This window comes from Miniopterus schreibersii (genome assembly GCF_964146895.1).
Source record: "Miniopterus schreibersii genome assembly, chromosome: 1".
Lineage (NCBI taxonomy): Eukaryota > Metazoa > Chordata > Mammalia > Chiroptera > Miniopteridae > Miniopterus > Miniopterus schreibersii.
In genome coordinates, this window is record NC_138101.1 from 67,491,909 (window position 1) to 67,510,831 (window position 18,923).

Below are 18,923 nucleotides of genomic sequence, written 5' to 3' on the forward strand. Positions count from 1 at the left end.
GGAGAGAGCCATGGGAAAGGGTAAGGAGTGGAGTCATAGAGGTGGAAGGGCAGATATGCAGAACTTTGTAAGTCATAATAAGAACTTGGCTATTAACTGGAGTGAGACGCAAAGCCAGAGGGAGGGGGTTTTGTACAGAGACGTGACATAATCTGAATTATATTTTAAAAAAACTATGTTCATTAAAGAAAAAAGGCGTAGGAACACAAGGGTATGAACATGTAAAGTCAGGAGGCTTTTGTCACAATCCAAGTAAAAGATAAGTGATGGCATGTGCCAGGATAGTGGTGGTGAAGGTGAAATGCATATATTATGAACAAACAGGTGCCAGATTTGCAGGTTGAATGAGGGGTGTTAGAAAAAAGAGTCAGGAATGCACCCAAGGTCTGTCTGGACCAACTACAGGCATGATCGTGTCCCTCACTGATGTAGAGAAGACTGAATGAGGAGCAGCTCAGAGAGCAGACATGTAAGAATTTGGTTCCGGACATGCTGAGTTTGAGAGATCTCTGAAACAACCATGTGGAGATGTTGAGTAGACAGGTAGATTACACAAGTCCAGAGCTCACCGGCGAAGTTCTGGCCTGAGATACAGATCTGGGAGATCTCTGACATACAGATAATATTTAAAACCATGAGATTATAGGAGGCCACCTTGCAAGTGAATGTAAATGAGGAAGACAAGAGATCCAAGGACTGAGCTCAAGCTTTCCAACATCTAGAGACCATGAAGAAGAAAAAGAACTAGCTGGGCTCAGGAGATGTGGCCAGCAAGGTAGGGAGCGCTTCCACAGAGAGGGATCAAATCGAGCAAGGACATAAGCAAGAACGTTGTTTTAAGAATAAGAGAGCAACCAACTGCATTGAATCCAGTCCAGTCAAATTTGAACTGAACTCTGATCACTAAACTTGTCATGGTGAAGGTAACCAGGGACCGGACAGGAATGTTTCCAGCAGCATGGCACAGATTCAAGAGAGAGTGAGAAAACAGTACTTGGTGACTATGGACAACTCTTTCTAGGAGTTTTGCTGTGAAGGGCAGTGGGAGTGTCTGGGGGAAAATACGTGGTCAAAGAAATTTTATTTTTATTTTTTAAGAAGGAAGATTTTATGCCTTCATTTTATGCTAATAGAATTGCCCAATAGAGAAGAAAGATCCAGGGAGGCAATTGCAAGAGCAATGACCTTGAGTAAGGTAGAGGGGATTGGCTCAGATGCAGAAGAGTAAGAACAGTTCACTCCTTGTAACAGGGAAAGGAGGGTACAGATCTGAGTAAATGATCAGATTTGGTGGTGGGAGTGTAGAAAAGTTATACTCTGATTGCTTCGATTTTCTCAGGGAAATAAAATACAAGGCTATCAACAACGTTAAGTGGAAAGGAGGTGCTGGAGGTTTCAGGAGCAAGAAAGGCTTTGAAAAAGCTCAGGAACTATGACCGTGGATTAGGGGTATGCGCAGCACTATGGATCCTGTTGAGAACAGTGGCTGTGAATTTAAAATGAAACCCGTTAACAGGGTTGTTTTTCTTCACCCACACTGAGCGATGTGGGTGCAGGTGCAGAGTAGAGGGTGAGTTGTATTTAACTAGGCTTGGGGTCTCCCTGGGCCAGGACAGAGGGCGAGGGAGAGGGAGAGGCAGGTATATAAAAGCATGATTATAATGACAGACCACGGCACCTAATCTGTTAGGGAGAGAAGTGACACTATGGGAGCTGTGTGGTGGGACAGTGTTTTCCATTTCTTTATTAGATATACTGTTATCCCTTCTGCATTATTTTTGCGATACACCCACCAAACTATATTTAATAAATTCAATTATATCAATGCTTTTATCAACCAATAGAATGTCTGATGTGTTGTTTTTACCATAACTGTTTTCATGGTTTTTAAAAACATGCTTTTAGTTTATTTTAGCTATTTTATGCTTCAATCTCTTTATGCTTAATTGTATAACTATAGTGTCAATAACTGAGTATAACAATAATAAAGATAACACTATATATATTTATTCAATATTCAAAAATCATTGGAAGTATGGAGTAATTATGCATAATATGTTGCCCAAACACTCTGAATTTTCCCACAGTTCTCACTGTCTTTAGATATTGAGATGATGAACTACCACAGAATTTGTATGAGTCACCCATTCCTACATTTTCTGTAACAAGGCCAAATACACTTTACCAACCAATTCACACAAAAAAGGTTACAGTGACTATGTAAACAGCATGCAGCTAAAATACCAGAGGGAGAAACATGGCACTTAGAGCACGCAGGCAGTCCTGGCAGGAGGGACTGACCAAATTTTAGAACTTCACTTTTACTCTGTCAAACGTAATGACATCCCAATTTAACCAAATCAAGGCTCAGTTACGCTTGGCAGTCAGAACCCTTGGCCCCGCCTCTGGAGAAGCCCTCAGCCCTTAGGACCTCCCTCCAGTTGCTTCAGGCTCCCAACCACCAGCACACCCTTGTTCCTGCTAAGGTGCCCATTTCACTTGTCAAATCCCACCCGAGTGGTAGGACTTCCACCTCTTCCACAAAGATTTGCCTGCTTTCCTACAGCAGATGGGAACTCGATTTCTCCTGAATACCCACAGGTTGTTGTCTTGATTCTTTCGCGGCATTATATTCTACTTAAAATTATAGCTATTGCTATCTTATGTCTCCTATTAAATGGTATGCTCTTTGGACGGCTAAAACTTAAACGGTCCTGTTACAATATGCCAGGCACTGTGCTGTTTGGTTTGTGGGCATTACAGGCACCATGATTAGCCTGTTTTACAGCTGTGGAAACTGAGAAACAGAGAGAGGTTGGTGATTTGCCCAAGATCATACAACAAATAAGTAGAAATGCAGAGATATAAATTCAGGCCTGTAAATTCCAGAGCCTGTGTTTTTATTATTATTATTATTATTGTTGATTTCAGAGAGAGGAGGGGAGAGGGAAAGAGAGAAACATCAGTGATGAGAGTCATTGATCAGCTGCCTCCAGCATGCCCCCTACTGGGGGTTGAGCCCACAACCGGGGGCTGGGCCCTGACAGGGAATCAGACTGTGACCTCCTGGTTCATAGGTCAATGCTCAACCACTGAGCCACACTGGCTGGCAAGCCTGTGCTTTTTAACTATTTTGGTATACTGCACCATGGACAGTGGAAGTCATACAATAAACATTTGATTTTTTAAAACATTCATCCTTATATTATTTTTTATCCAATCAGTCTACTAAATTTCAGGCACTGTGGTGATGCTAGAGGAGCAAAGGAAAATAAGGACCCCTTCAACAGTGGAACTTGCCATCACAAACAACACTGAGAAGTTAATGCATTCTCAGAGTCCCATACTTTATTGGGCTTTTCCTTCCCAAGCAACTGGGAGAGACCTTTGACAAAATCTCAAGTTGTAAAAACCAGTTATAGTTTTCTCTTCTCACTGCCATAAAATTGACTGTATTGAAACACAAATACATGTCAAATAAACCACCTTTACTTTAACAGATAACATTATACAGTTAATAATGCTGGGACTAAATTAGATACTGTAATGTAATCTTCAAGAGGGTACTAAATACATCTCATTTATTCTATACTACAAGTGTTCTCAGTTGAGACAGGAAATACAACTTAGCATTTTAGAGACACTGGCTAAATTACCTCTATTGATGAGGCTCAGCAGGTTCTTTCTGAATGATTCAAAGTAACTGCCCAGGGATAAAAGACCGTGGGCCCACGGGCTGTAGCCGCAGCATGCCCGGAGCCTGCTGGGGACAGGATAAAGCACGCGCTCCCACGCATGAATGGCTCTGTGTGCTGCCTGGAGCACGGTTCACTGACCAGCCCCGAAATTGCGCAGGGAAAGGGAGTAGGCAAGGTACACGTTTGTGTTAGTAATTGGTGTGCATGAACTGAATTAGGCTGCCCCACCAGGTCCTTCCTGAAGTGGCGGAAAGGCAGTCCAAACCTCCAGGAATAAAGTCTGCTAAAGCAATCTTTTCAAAGCTTTTGACAAACTGCAAGCTTCGGTCATTTATTTATTTTTCTCATTGAAAGGAGAGCTCAGGGAGAAGTTTCAGTTCAGTTCACACGCACGCTCATGGAATGCATAGGTGTGTGAAGCATGAACTAGGACAGGAGAGGTCTGTGGTACTGTCCTATTCGCAAAGGAAGTCAAGGGGCCTGGTTCTGCCATTAAGAGAGGGTTTTTTTCACTGATGTCAGAGGGCAGGTGTAGTGCAGCCCCCGTTCCTTTAGCGCTGTGTATATCGCTACAGGGACAGTCTGTAGTACAGTGGAACCTGGTCCCCCTCGTTGGACAGCCATGTGACTGTAGGCAAGAACTGGAAAAGGCAATCCCAATCAGAAGAGAGAGGACAGTTCAATCAAACCATGATCCAGATTTTCAGATTTTTGAAGGAAACAATAAATGGGAAACCTCTTTGCATTGCGATCCTAGAGAATTGAGTTTAACCTGCCTTTCTCTTGCTATAGAAATTCCCCAGGTTTCTAAATTCTTCTTTTCAACATTTCCCTTTCAAAAAGAGCCCTTGGTAAGTAAAGAATGAAAAATATTAAACCCATTTAATAATGAGGTAGAATCCGTTTTCTTCTAGCCTTTATAATTTGTGTGGTTTTTTTGGCAGTATCCTTTTTAATAAATATACACATCATTCAACCTTATGTCATTTCATAATAAATTTGTAATCTTTCACTTGTACAAATGTTAACCTTGTCTAAATAAGATCTGAATCCAAAAGAACAATAAAATCAAAGTTTATAAATAATGCCAAATTATTCAAATATTTTCATTCAATTCAATAGTAAATAGATCCCAAAACTTTTTCCTAACTATTTACATTTAAATTAAGGTAAAACATAAGCAATTAAAGATTAACCAATTTTTGAAGTTTAACTCAAGTAATTAAAGAATAATATTACTTAAAAATAGGAAATAGATTTCCTTCATGGTGTTATTCTATTTCTTAAACACTTAAGTATTTAAAAAACAAAAATGTAAAACTTCATGCCTGATTGGAACCTGAAAGACAACTTTACCTAAAAGTTCCTATTTCTCTTAAGAAACAAACTCCATGTGCAGAAACAGAAGGCACAGGGCTAATTCATCTTAAGCATCACTCAAGAAATACACTTGCTGTGGTTTATGCCACAGTGATGAGAGCGCAATAAACTGAAAAATGTCCCATTTCTGGAAAATTTGTTGGCTATAGTTCAGCAAGAGACAAATCTTTGTAACAGATGTGACATGATGACTTTGATGAATTAAATAGTTTAAAATATGAAGCATTAAAAAAATATTCCCTCAGAAATAAATTAATTTAGATAAAACATGCTATATACTATGGTTCATGTGTCCACTTTCATCACTGCAAGATAGTTCTATGTCAGTGTGACAACGTCTTCCTTCAGATTCCTGTTTGGGTTCCACTTTTGGTTCATTAATTTCAAAAATGAAGAGAAAACTTGGATTCAGTCTCTGATGTCCCACCAACTAAAATTCTACACTTTTTGAATTTCTCGTACTCTGAAGCTTTTCATGATTTGAAGATAAAAATCTCAGGAAAAGATTCTTATAAAAATAACTTTGTTTTCTAGTTAGCAGAAAAGTTTGAACTACAAGACACCCTGACTGAAGAGTCACTGTCTTGGTCAACTGCTACAGACACATCATTTCTACATTTGTTAGAAAGAAATGAAAAGCCTTTAAATGCCAAATATTAGAACTTAGTATCACATAACATATATATTTGGATGTTGGACAAGGTGCTAGTTTTATATAAGTACATATATTTATATTACTGGGCTTCATATGATACCTTTAATAGATGAGGCCAAACAATATTTACCTAATTTTGATCATAGTTTAAAAGTAAGAATTATGAAGATCTATAGTTTAAGGATACTATTGAGATACCATTCTTGGTATCCTAATGTATTTAAAAGGCTAGCCTGCACAGAATGAGACAAAGTGAGAATAAATATGCAACAAGAGATGTCTGTTTGTAAGAGATTTATCATGTTGATTTTAACAGTAAGTCACCTGCTGTAGCTACTGTCAGGGAGCAAAGCAGGATGTAGCAAGGAAACATTTCACACCTGAAGTGAGGCCGGCTTCCAGTCCCCAGACAAGAAATGTTGTAATATAAACATTCCCCAAAGGCATGCTTATACTCTGCATGGAGTCTAATTTACTGACAATATGATAAGGGTATTACAAATCACTGAAAGCACTAGAGTGGTCACATCTCGGGAATCACTGCACCTTAGGGCAATGGGTTGAGTTCCTACTACGACAGAGAGAGAAGACAGGTCAATTCCCAGTAATAATTTACATGAGTGAAAGCTTCCTACGTGATTTATTTTGAACAGAACACAAGCCTAGGAAAGGACTGAGGTGCTTTAGTAAATAGAGTTACTGGGAAGTTTGAGAAATGAATAGGAATAAAAGAAACTGCCTCCACCTTAATGATACTTCTAAGGATAAAATAAAAGCTTCCCCTCCTCACCATGATGACTAGGAGGAGGTTTCCCGATCCAGAATCATTTGCCTTGTGGTTTTCATTATTTATATGAACATAGGAAACTTCGTATTATAAGGAATATGCAATTCCTGTAGTGAGTTTCTTACAAATTAGGATATTTGATACAAGGTCAAGCTATTTTTCTTTTCATTTTGTTCAAATTGTTCCAACGATCTGAAATTGCCATCAGTTTGTTCATGCTCTGCACAGTCCCTCTTCCGAAACTCTACTAACATCACCAAACTAAAGATAAAATAGGGAATTTTCCCGCCTCTACACAGGGCAGTTAATGCCTATGGGAAAATACCATTCTTAACAAATAAAACCCAGGGGATCTAGTCAGGCAAAGGAATAAAACCTCATCTTTCAGACTGGTAAACAATACAAGAATTCGAAAATAGTTTCCTTTCAACTCATGCCATATAATGTACAAAATAAGTTTGTAGGTAATTGCAATGCCAGATCAACTTTCCAGACGGACATGAAGAATCAATGATTAGAGGCTTAACTTTAATATGCAAAGTAGAGGGTTGGGTAGGCCTGGGGGGGGGGGGCATCAGCATAAATAACCCCCACAACTGGAAGTGAAACTTTAGGTCATTTCCTGTCTGAGGATATGGAGGGCATATTGGACAATGGTCAGAGTACCTGAAAGGAAACCACAAGCTGATTAGTTCCACTCCAAGGGATGGATTTTAAAAACCAGTTCTTATTCTCTACCATTGATTAGAAGTCTAAATGGAAGGCTACATATGGCGAAAGTCATATACATTCAGCCATTGTAACAGAAGGGCGATAAATTATCCAGGGTGCCTGCAGAGAACTCTCTAATCCACTCTTTCAATTTTCACTCTCACCTGTGAGAAAGCCTGAAACTGTATGCCAATGGGTTGTTAATAATGTGCTCTGGAACAAGTTGAAATTGTTCCCAAAACTGCAAACCAGGAGACAAAGTATGTGTGTCTACTACTGTTGAATGAAATTATATATCAGAACAAAAGGCCGTGTCTGCAGTACAGAACCAAAGTATGCTTTCATGTGCCCCATAAAACCCAGGGCTCTGGGCAGTGCAGAGCTCTGGAGCGCTTACATTTGTGCTCCCAGAAGAATATCCTAACATCGATGCAGCTAACGGAAGCCTCCGAAAGGAAGTTTGTGATATGAAATTTAAAATAATTGTTTTTAAATTTGTAGTTTCCAGATTGGGTTTCTACTGTGCCTGCCAAACACTCTCCCCCTTTTTCTGTGGGTTAGCTACACAAATATGGATTTCATTTGTTTATTAGTGGAAGGAAGTGGTGATTCAGCCCCTTTGTATAGATGCCCTAGTTTTCCTATCTCCACTCTCCTTGCACAGAACACTGTAAGATGCGGCAGGACAAAGCCCAGGAGGAAGGGAGAGCACGGTGGGGCGATTAGGAAAAGCAGGCCCCTCACCTCTCTGTTTGGTGTGCAGCCCTTGGACCTCCTGACTCGTGCTTACTTCAGTCCCTGGCCAGCCCCTGCTGCTCTATTTTTTAAAAATTTATCTTTATTGTTGAGAGTATTACAGATATCCCCCCTTTTCCCCCCACTGACCACCCCCCCCCCCCACAGGTCTATGTTTATTTGCTACAGAAAGATCAAATATAAGCATTTCTAGAGCCTAGTGCTGCCCACACGCACTATGAGCCACATGCTCCAAGCAAGTTACTCCACTTCTCTGAGCCCCAGTTATAGCTAGTGAGTAAAACAGAGCAACATGATCAGCCCTACCTGCTTCACAGGGTTGGAGCATCAAATGATCTAGATAAAAGGGCTTTGATCTCTAACTTCCAATTAAATGTACTGCATAATTAATAGCAAAGAAATGCTATTAATTCAAGTGAAAAATGTGTATTTACACATCACAGCCAAAGTTATATGGCTAAGCACATGGAATATGAAAGCTGAATCAAGAATTGGGTTGAAGGAGGGAGGAGGGAGGATTTCCAGAGAAGGGAGAAGACAGCAACAAGGACAAGCATGAGGGTTTACCTAAGCATGTTCGACAGGGCTCTGAAAAGTTCAGCTCGAAGGGGCGCTTACTTGAAAACAGGACCATGAGGGTTTTGTGTCAACGTGGCTAATCCATATTGCCTGGTTGTTTGGTCAGACACTAGTCTAGATGTTACTGTGAAGGTCTTTTATAAATGTGACTGACATTTATAATCAGGTAACTTGAAGTAAAGCAGATTGCACTCAATAAAGTGGGTGGGCTTTGTCCAATCAGTTGAAGACCTTAAAGAGCAAAAATTGAGGTTTCCCAGAGAAGAAGTAATCTTGCCTCAAACCATAACATAAAAACCCTGTCTCAGTTTCCAGCCTGCTGGTCTGCCTTACAGACTTTGGACTTACCAGCCTCCAAAAATCACATGAGCCAATTCCCTAAAATAAATCTCTCTCTCTTTCTGTCTCTTTCTCTCTATACATATACATATATAGACATAGATATATAGATATATGATAGATAGACGATAGATAGATGATGATAGATGATAGATAGATATAGATAGATAGATAGATAGATAGATAGATAGATAGATAGATAGATAGATAGATATAGATAGATATAGACAGATAGATATTATATTAGTTCTGTTTCTCTGGAGAGCCCCAACTGATGCAAACACCAAGGTCATTTTTATTGGAAAACCCAGGGGCTTCTTCTCAGTCTTCAGCTGCTTGCCATTTTGTAGGAGCATGTATACTCCAACCTTGCCAGAAACACTGTGTAGAGAAAATATAGCCCCGAGTGATTGCTTTTGGTCACAATGAGAATAATTTGGTATCTTTCAAAGTCAATAAATATCTCCACTTAAAATATCTCCACTTAGATATCTTACCAATAAGTTAAAATAACACTAACATCTTTGTCCCCCACAAAAGACTCCTTTGTTGGAATAGCTGCCCCTCCAGGGTGCTATGCTGTCTCACTCCTCTGGCTCCTTCCTTCTATACATTCTATAAATCCTAGAACTCTTCCTTGAACTTTCTCAGATGCAGCCCATCCTATGCATGCCTTTAACCCAGCCCAGACTTTCTTCAGGTTGCTTCCAGCAGCTTTCCTGAGAATCACTCTCAGACCAATTATTCTAAATAGGTTTCCATTTATTGCTTACCAATTGCCCATAGCTTTTTCTCTTAGAAATGAAAATTAAAACACCTAAGTCTGGCATTCAAGGCTCTCCACGTGGAATCCTGAGAACCTCTACTTCTACCAGACACCTTGGCCTCTCCAATGGCTCATTCCTACTCCTCAGGCCACCCTCTTCTTCTCTGCTGATCCAATTATTTCACATCTTTCAAATCTCAGCTCAAGTTCCAATTTTCCTAGCCATACATATGCTTAATAAAACTTCCTCTTTCCGAACTGGTGCTGGACTATCTGGCTCATTCATTTGGTATTTAAGCATAAAGTGACTTGTATCACTAATAAATAGCAAACATAGCTGAAGATTTTTCTTTTCAACCAGATAAAAAGCTAACTGAGACAGACTGTATTTTAAAAATAATTTAAGGCATGAAAGAAGAGAGGGAGGGAGAAACTAAGCAGGAGATCTCCCTTTGCGCTCGCAAGCTGTGAGGTGCAACGTGGCACTGTGTGTGTTCCCTCCATCCAACCACACTGCGGGAATAATCAAAAGAGACGTTTTAATAAAATGTGTTGTCCTGAGGGTACTCGTGTTTTCCAGCTCTGACTGATGTGTGTCACGCCCACCTTACCCACCCTAGGAAAAGCGGCTGATAGGTATAGACCACAGTGAGAAATCAAAGCAAGTTCATTAATGTGCACAGGCTGCTCTGAACAGCAGCACCAAGGCCTTTCTTACTGGTAGGCACAGTGGACACTTTTCAGTCTTTATCCTATTTGCCGTTTTACTGTACCTAGCACTGTTTCACCACTCTTTTCATTTTGAGACTTTTTCCTTTGTGTCTCCCATGACAGTGATATGTCTTAATTCTCCCTCCACCTCGCCACGCACTCCCATCTCAGTCTCCTTGAAGGGTTCCGATTCTTTCATTTATTTCTTAAATGATAAACTCTTGCGGGGGGGGGGGGGGGGGGAAGGTGTCTCATTTTCATGAGCTGAGCAGCCTGATCTGTTTTAATCATTTCAACAACCAGCTATTCTTTGACTATTCCTAAAGCTCACACTCCAGCTCAGGCCTCTCCCCCGAGGGGAGTAACAACACAGTCAACTGTACTAGATGTTTCAATGTGGATGTCCCATATGCAACTAAAACTCAACAACTCCACCAGCAGGCCTCAGCATCACCCCCTACCAAACCTGCTCTTCCTTCTTCATTCTCTATCCCCAGGGCAAGACCCCCAAATTACCCGCACCTTCTCCCTCCCTTCACCCTGCATCTAGTCACACATCTCAGCCATTTCTACCTCATTAATACCACCTGAATATATCCCATTCTCTACATTTCTCTAGGCCATTTTATTTTTAATAACTGCAACAATACCCTAATATCTCTCTCTTCCCTTCTCTTCCTCTGTCCTATAGCAAAAGTCATCGTCCTCAAATGTTTGTCTGACCGCACCACCCCCTTCTCAAATCCTTCAGACTCCGTATACTTTTAGGATAGTTACTTAATGAGGCATGTAAGGTCCTTCATGGCCTCATCCTACTCTGATCTCTGCTCTATTTACATGCCAATCTCCTCCTTGAACTTTACATCTCAACCTTATTTAATATGCAGTTTGCCAAAATGCTATTCTTCCCCATGGCTCAAAGGCTTTGAAAATGCTAGCCTCCCTGAAAACACTGTGCTACTTAGAGTCTTCACTTTGAAAATGCCTCGATTTACCTCAGATCCAGAGGCACCCTCATCCCTCTCCATCCAAACATGGAATATTTACCCCTCTACTGTTCTCCCGCTGCACCTCCACATGCCCTGAGTATACTTCTCGCATAATATTACTTTGTTTTGTTTTGTTCTCACTGGACTCTAAGGTCCTTGAAGACAGTGGCTATGACTTATTTGCTATTTTATCTCCATCATATGTAGCAGAGGGCATGGCACATAGTAAGCACTCATGATGAGTTTGGTGAATAAATCAGTAAATAAATGCACATTATATTTTAAATAACTATATGAATTCATTATTAATAAGGAGTCTCTTCTGCCACTATATCCTATGATTCCATCCTTCATTCATTTCCTTGTCTATACAGAAATACTTTATAATAAAATACTCGGTAGAAATAAAAGCTACAGATGTACATTTTCTGAGACTAAAAATATTAGCTAGTAAGAAAACAAGAAAAAGTTTTATTTTATTTAATCCTAAACAAATCTTAAGAAAGCATGAGTAGTTGTGAAAATAAAAAGTGCATTAAAAATGTCAGTCACAGTCCTCACTGACAGTGCTAACCAGAAAACACACCCACCAAGGTGCAAGAAGCAATTTGCTTAAAACCACCTGGCAAGTCAGCTGCAGAACTGAGATGGGCCTGGCTGGCCTGTCCATCCCAGTCTGGTGCACACCACCATATCACAGTGGCCTTGTCGGACCCAGTCCTAAGCCAAGGGCTGCAGCCTCCCCTGCACTCGGTCTGTGCAGCCCCTCCTGTGGGAATGCTGTGGCCTCTGGCAGGCAGGGCAGCAGTCCCCAGGCACATAAACGACGGTCCAAAGGGTGCTAGGCCTGGGGTGGGAGCCCCGCAACCCTGCCTGCAGCCTGTAATCATCAGTAGGGCCCTGGGAAGCTCAGGTTCATGTTCTGTGGCTAATGACCACAGTGGGTGGGGGCTGACCCCAGCTTCCAGGGACTGTCACTGTGGATGCCAGAATGACATAACTGAGATAAGGTGGAAAAGTAACAAATAAAGCCAATTTTTTACAAGTTAAAAAAAATCATTCATAATGACTAAAACCAAAAGCCATAAGAACATTTAGGTAACTTGGGACACTTTCGATTCCATGATTTAATGTCTCTTTAATTCCACCAAAGCAAGAACTAAAGTTCATTTAATAACTAAAGGAGGGAATTCTTTCTATGTTATAGTTCAGGGGACAATTCAGATCAAACTTGGGCTAAATGTAGGCCAACGTCATGGTGTTCACATGATCAGAAACCAAGCAGGAGCCACTCTTTGTAAAAAAGGAAATCATAGCATTTTAAGTAGCTGGTTTAGAAGAATGGGGAACTGAGGCCTTCTCTGCAATCATGTGCTAAGGGAGATTATTAAACTCTTAGCCATTCATGAGGAAACCATGAGGTACCCTTAAATCACTCCTTTGACCTTGTTCAAAATATTAACATTTAAAAATGTATCCAAACTGCTTCCTAACAGCGTGTTTTTTCAGAGTGGCTCTCCTGACTATGGCTAGTTACTGCCTCACAAATCCACAGAAGTCATATAATTACTTCTCTAATTTGTCCCATAAGATATTTATGGGTTTGCATAGGCAGGCAGCCCTAGGAATTCAGCAACATGACTAAGTACTTGGTCATAAGAAAGTCGAACAGGAAGAAGTGACATAACACCCCATGTGCTTACAGACTAGATTTTAGAAAGTACTCAGGTGGCCAATCAGTAACTGACAGCCAAGACTTTAAATCTGAGAGGTTCCTTTTGAATAATTCTGACCATGTGGTACTATCTGCTGTTGTTTATTTTATTTTTTTAATAATACTTCATTAAATTTATTGGGGTGACAATGGTTAATATGAACATATAGGTTTCAGGTGTGGGTTTCTATGCTATAAGATCTGTATATTGCTCTGTGTGCCCACCACCCTAAGTCATATCTTCTCCTGTCACCATATATTAGGGCCCCCTTCACCTCCAACACCCTTCCCTCTGGCAACCACCACACTGCTGTTTGTGTCCACAAGTTTCAGTTTTATATCCCACATATGAGTGAAATCATATGGTTCTTAGCTTTTCCTGACTGACTTATTTCAATTAGTATAATATTCTCAAGGTCCATCCATGTTGTTGCAAATGGCAGTATTTCATCTTTTCTTATGGCTGAGTAGTAGTCCATTGTGTACATGGCCCACATCTTCTTTATCCAGTCCTCTATCATAGGACACTTTGGTGGTCTCCATGTCTTGGCCACCGTGAATAATGCTGCAATGAACATAGGCGTGTAGATATCTTTTTGAATACATGTTTTCGAATTTTCCAGATATATACCCAGGAGAGGGATTGCTGGGTCATATGGTAGCTCTATTCTTAATTTTTTGACTGTTGTTTATGTTTTAATCTAAAAAGAAACACCCTCCTAGGTCTCTTATTTCATCTACCAAGTATCTTTGGGACAGAGAAGATCCATCCTTAAGTCCTCACTGTTTTGTTTTAGTCACGTTTTCCACGACAAGAATGGCAGTGGCTCACTCTTCAAACCTCATAAAAGTGACTCTAAAAGTTTAGTCATTTTTCACAGAAGGATTACTAAAAATTAAACTTTCACCTTAAACTATTGATGATATGAAAAAAGATAAATAACCAGAATTATCTCTAGTTGAGAAGGTCGCCCTGGACCCAATGCAAAGGAATGAAGCGATTCAGTGGCATGAAAAAAAGTAAGAAGAGGAGGCCATGGCAGTCTGCTGGAGCTTTAAAGAGTCTGTAAGAGCTTAAAGAGAAAAGGCCTCCGGTAGCAAAGGGTTGTAGAGTAACCTGGGGGCCAGAGGACAGTGGCCTGGCATTAACAACATATTCTTCTTGCAAACCACCCCCAACTTCTATGCTGCTCTTTTAAGAAGAAATCTCTTCCTTTTTTTTTTTTTTTTAAATTTCTTTTTCTGTTCAAGGTTTCTAGTGATAATAGTTTTGATGAAGTGTTTTTGCCTCTAAAGTGTTACAATAAGACACAGGTCACATTATTACCCAAGTGACATATCTAAGTACATCTCTCTGGGGACCTCTGGTCCTGTCTGCTTTGGGGAATTATTTCCAGACAGGGAAGCGGAGACTGGCTGGTGACCAAATCTGTTTACTTTTCTTCTGAGCTCACAGCCACATTTCTCTCCTTCCCGTGCTTTTAGGTGTGAAAATGTGACCTGACTCTTGCCAAAGAAATGTGGACAGGAGTGATATAAGCCATAAAATGTTGTACTTCCTCTGATCTGCCATTCTCTTTCCTTATTTGTGTTATCTGATGGCTGTATGTCTATGCCCAGGGTATTCTTAGAATACACATATGAAAGGTGGCAGAGACCCCACAAGTCTGGGCCCCTGCAAGAAGTACTGCCCCTTACCATGTATAAGAAATAAATTCCTATTGTGGTAAGCCAATAACATGTCAGGGAGTGTGTTATAACAGCAAACGTTCTTCTAAAACAGATGGTATCTAGAAATAGGTCACGAGAAAAAATAAGGTTGCAACGAAAAATACTGTCAATATTTTTGTATGTCTATTTCCTCCCCCTCTTCTCTTTTTTTAAATTTAACACTCTTATTTATTTCATTTTGTAGGTTTTCACCCATTATCTTTGCTCCATCAGAAATTCCAAAATTCTGCTTAATCTGGCACAAAATCTACATAAACAACATCAGAGGAAACATTGAAACAAATTCCCACTGAATATAGTTCCCTCTTCAAACATGGTAGCTTGAACCACTCAAAATAGAAGGCATAAAAAGACACTAAGGAATCTGTTCTATGTAGAATTATAGTCAAACTCTCTTTTTCTACCTTTCGTTCCTAGAGACAAACTGGTGTGCAGGGTCCCAAAATGAACCACGCATCCATGACAGCCTAAGGTCATTCTACAATAACTGTCCCCAAACAGCCTTTAAGTACAAGTTAACTCTCCAGGTTTGTTTTGCTTGTTTCTTTGGTTTGTTTTGGTGAATTCTGACTTTATCTAGCCATCCTGGTATTTTGTAGCAATACTGGTTACTACAAGATAAATGGTTTGCTTATTCCATCAACAATAATACCCCATTATTACAGAAAAAGTACCAGTTACTATACATTCATAAGCACATTCTTTGAGCCCAAATAGAAATAAAAATATTTTAATAATTAAGCTGGAATATAATAATTGAAGCCATTAAAGGAAAATTGGCTGAAAAACTCCATGATAATTTTTATATTTTTTTTCTTGACTCAAGAGCCAAAGCTCATACCTCCATACAATTTACTTCCATTAGATGAGAATTAGATGGTTTTTAAATTTGTCTTGAGTAACTGGCAGTATGAAATGCTGTGTGTAGAGCACATACAAGATGTAAGATCTACAGACAATTAAGAAAAGCTTAACATGAACCACAGATAATAGATGGTAGGATAAGATACAAAAAAAGAAGATACCTGCAAAGAAAGTGGCAACACTTTTAAACCTAACGAGCCTAAAAAAAAAGCCTTGTTGAAATCTAGGGGGAAATCAGTTTAGAAGAGAGATAGATAGGTCTGGGTTCAGATTCTAATTCTGCCTCCTGGTAAATGTGAGTCTGTGCGCAAATTACTTAACTGACCCAACCTTCAGTTTCCTCCTGTGCAAAATGGGTACAATAAGTTCTCTAGTTCACAGAGCCGGTATGAGAATTGGTGTGTAAAGTGACATGTGGTAGGTAGTTACTATAAATTGTAGGTATTAGCATACCTGGAAAAACTTTACCATTGACTTAGTTATATTGTCTTTTCAATATGAAGTAAAGATAGCAGAGTTTCTCATTTAAAAGTTCTACAGCGCTTTCTTTTCCTAATTCATCTACCACATTGGCAGAAACAGCACTGTAAGTTTAACTTGGCTAAGTCTGCTGCGTTCATCTGTGGATGGGATTCTGGGCCTCACATCCAGCTGACAGTAGCTGACGCCGGATGGAACAGAACAGGCGGCTGAGCAGCACTGTGGTCGCACCTCAGAGGGTTCACCCTACCAACAACCACATCGTATCTCTGCCAGTCAAGCACAACTGTAGGGCTTGATAGACTGATACAAATAAAAAAGTCACTGAAAACAGGTCTCCTGACTCTCTTCCGGCTACAGTTACAGGACTTGTTTGATTCTGTTACCTGTGAATATTAGAATGGCTCCTCCTTTTTGGATAAAAGGACAGAAAATCCGCATACCCCATTGACTCTAATTTTTTTACTCCTCACCTGAGGATATTTTTTTCCCATCGATTTTTTTTTTAGACAGAGTGGAAGGGAGAAAAGAGGGGGTATGGTCACTGCAAGCTACAATAGTCAATAATTGGATATTGCATCTAAATAAATATAAAATTGATCAATCTATTTAATCATAACAATGCCACTGCTCATTAATTTTTATTCAGATGCAAGAAACATAATGGAAATATTTTATAAGCCCTTAGTCTAAAGAAATATTTGATAAGAAGCAAATACTTCTTGAAAATCATATATGGAAGGTTTAGGAATTGGAGGCTCAGGAGGATTTCATTACAAAGTATTTCACCCATAAGGGCCTCCACTATATGGGGTCCCATGTCCTATGGCTAGACTCCAATGTATTAGTAAAGATAGCATAATTGATATATATGCTTTTCCTCTTTTCCACAATCAATGGTTTTTCATCTTGTCAAATGTGTGCAACCTGAATTATCTTTTAGCCAGTATGAAAACCCATGATTAGACCTTATTTCTTGGATTTGATTCAATTTGCTTAACACAGTTAAGATGGGGCAGTATTAGCGCTGTCTATAGATTAGCTTTCTACATTTTTGGTCATGCTTTTGTTTATGTAATTATTTATATCAAGGAATCTCATTTGACCCACGGCCTGCCAAACCTGTGTACCAACGATTCATGTTATAACACACTTATAATTCGTAAGAAATCAGGACAATGTAGTAAACAGAAAATATTTCAAATCAGACATATATAATTGAATTGCAGCTTTGCAAACCCTCTCTGACTGTGCAGTTTTGAGCCTCCGTTTCCTCACTAAACAATGGGAATAGCAATATCAGAGAGTGGTTGTAAAACACAATGAAAGTATTAAGTGTCTAGAATATGGCCTGCCATCTATTATGGGTTTAAAACATCCTACTCCTTTTCATATAATAAAAAAAGGAAAAAAAATTGAAATCTTTAGATAGAGAACCTGGACTAATAGATCACCCCAAGAAAGCAAGAGCTGTGTGGCTGTGAAATTTGTGAAGGGCCAGAGGAAATACTAGAATCCTGAAAGTCGCCATGAGGCAGAAATGAGATTTAACTACCTCTTGGTCTGCCTAATACTTACATCCACAAACAGAATCCTTGAACACTCTATTCTGGCTGTAATCTCTACAGTTTCCTCTGGGTAGTAGTGGTTTGTTTCTAGTTTTAAAGACAGAGGCTTAAATAAGAAGCCAAAGAATCAGGCTCTAGGCCTGGGGCATGCCATCTGCCTAGCATTAAGCAAGAACTGAACGTCAGTTACAGAAGCACAGTCATTTCCAACATGATTTATGTTCCACCCTTGAATGTGGCAGGAAGACTGCAAAAGATATTTGGAAGCCAATGCTTCCTCTGAATAAAGTAAACGCGTATAAGCTAAGCCCCTCTCCCCGGACCAGGCTAGCCTGTAAGATAAGTTGCCAAGGTGGAGTCTGTGAACCCCGGAGCAAAGTGGCTATTTGGGATGAAAAAATAGCTCAAGGCCAATGATCATTGCTACTGTAAGAGAACAGTGCACAGTGCAAACGCTGAGGTCAGACAGCAGATATCCAGGATATTACTCAAAAACACATCCAGCTCAAAGCTGACAAGATAATCTGTTCCTGTGGGTGCAAAGCAGACTGGAATGCTGGCGCTGTGACCTACTCAAGGAAAGAAAAAAGAAAGTACAACTCTCCAAGGGCTCCATCTCATGCTCTCCATGCAGGCAAAACTCCAGCGGACTTCAAAGGGAGTGATGCCTAAGGGGGAGCGCTGGGCCAGGCCTCCAGGGGGTATCATTTCCATGATCATGTTGCCATCTACATTTGGTGGACTGGCAAATGCAAATACTTCAGATACAAGTTTAAACAGATGAAAAAAGAAGTGTGAAAGAGCTTGGAGATTTGCTTGCAAAAAACCCTCATTATTCCAGGAAAAGAATTTAATATCAGAAACTTCATAAGGTATTTCAGCAGTCCCAAAAGAGTCATTGCTTTGTGACGGCATTAAGAATAAAAGTTTTTTTTAGTTGACACATATTGCACTCCGACATATCACATAATCACAAAATAGTGCACTTAAAAAAATAATTTCCCAAAGTTAAGTACTCTTCGAAGGTCAGCAACATTTTTCTAATTGAAATATAGACTATATTTTGAGGTTTTAACCAACTTTTAACATACGTGATCCTGATTAATGTAGAAGAGCCAACATGCAGCAAAGATACTTACAGGAGGACCTATATGGTGGGGGGATAGGGAGGGTGGAGAAGATAAGAAAAAGGGAG

At 39.9% G+C, this 18,923-nt stretch overlaps 1 protein-coding gene across 1 annotated transcript in view; it reads right to left on the minus strand.

The window, feature by feature from the left end:
- COL25A1 (collagen type XXV alpha 1 chain) overlaps positions 1-18,923 on the minus strand; it is a 440,867-nt gene that overhangs the window by 185,466 nt on the left and 236,478 nt on the right. The window contains exon 4 of the mRNA XM_081131694.1: positions 18,868-18,875. Coding sequence (XP_080987820.1) covers positions 18,868-18,875 — 8 coding nt within the window. The remainder of the gene's footprint in view (positions 1-18,867; positions 18,876-18,923) is intronic.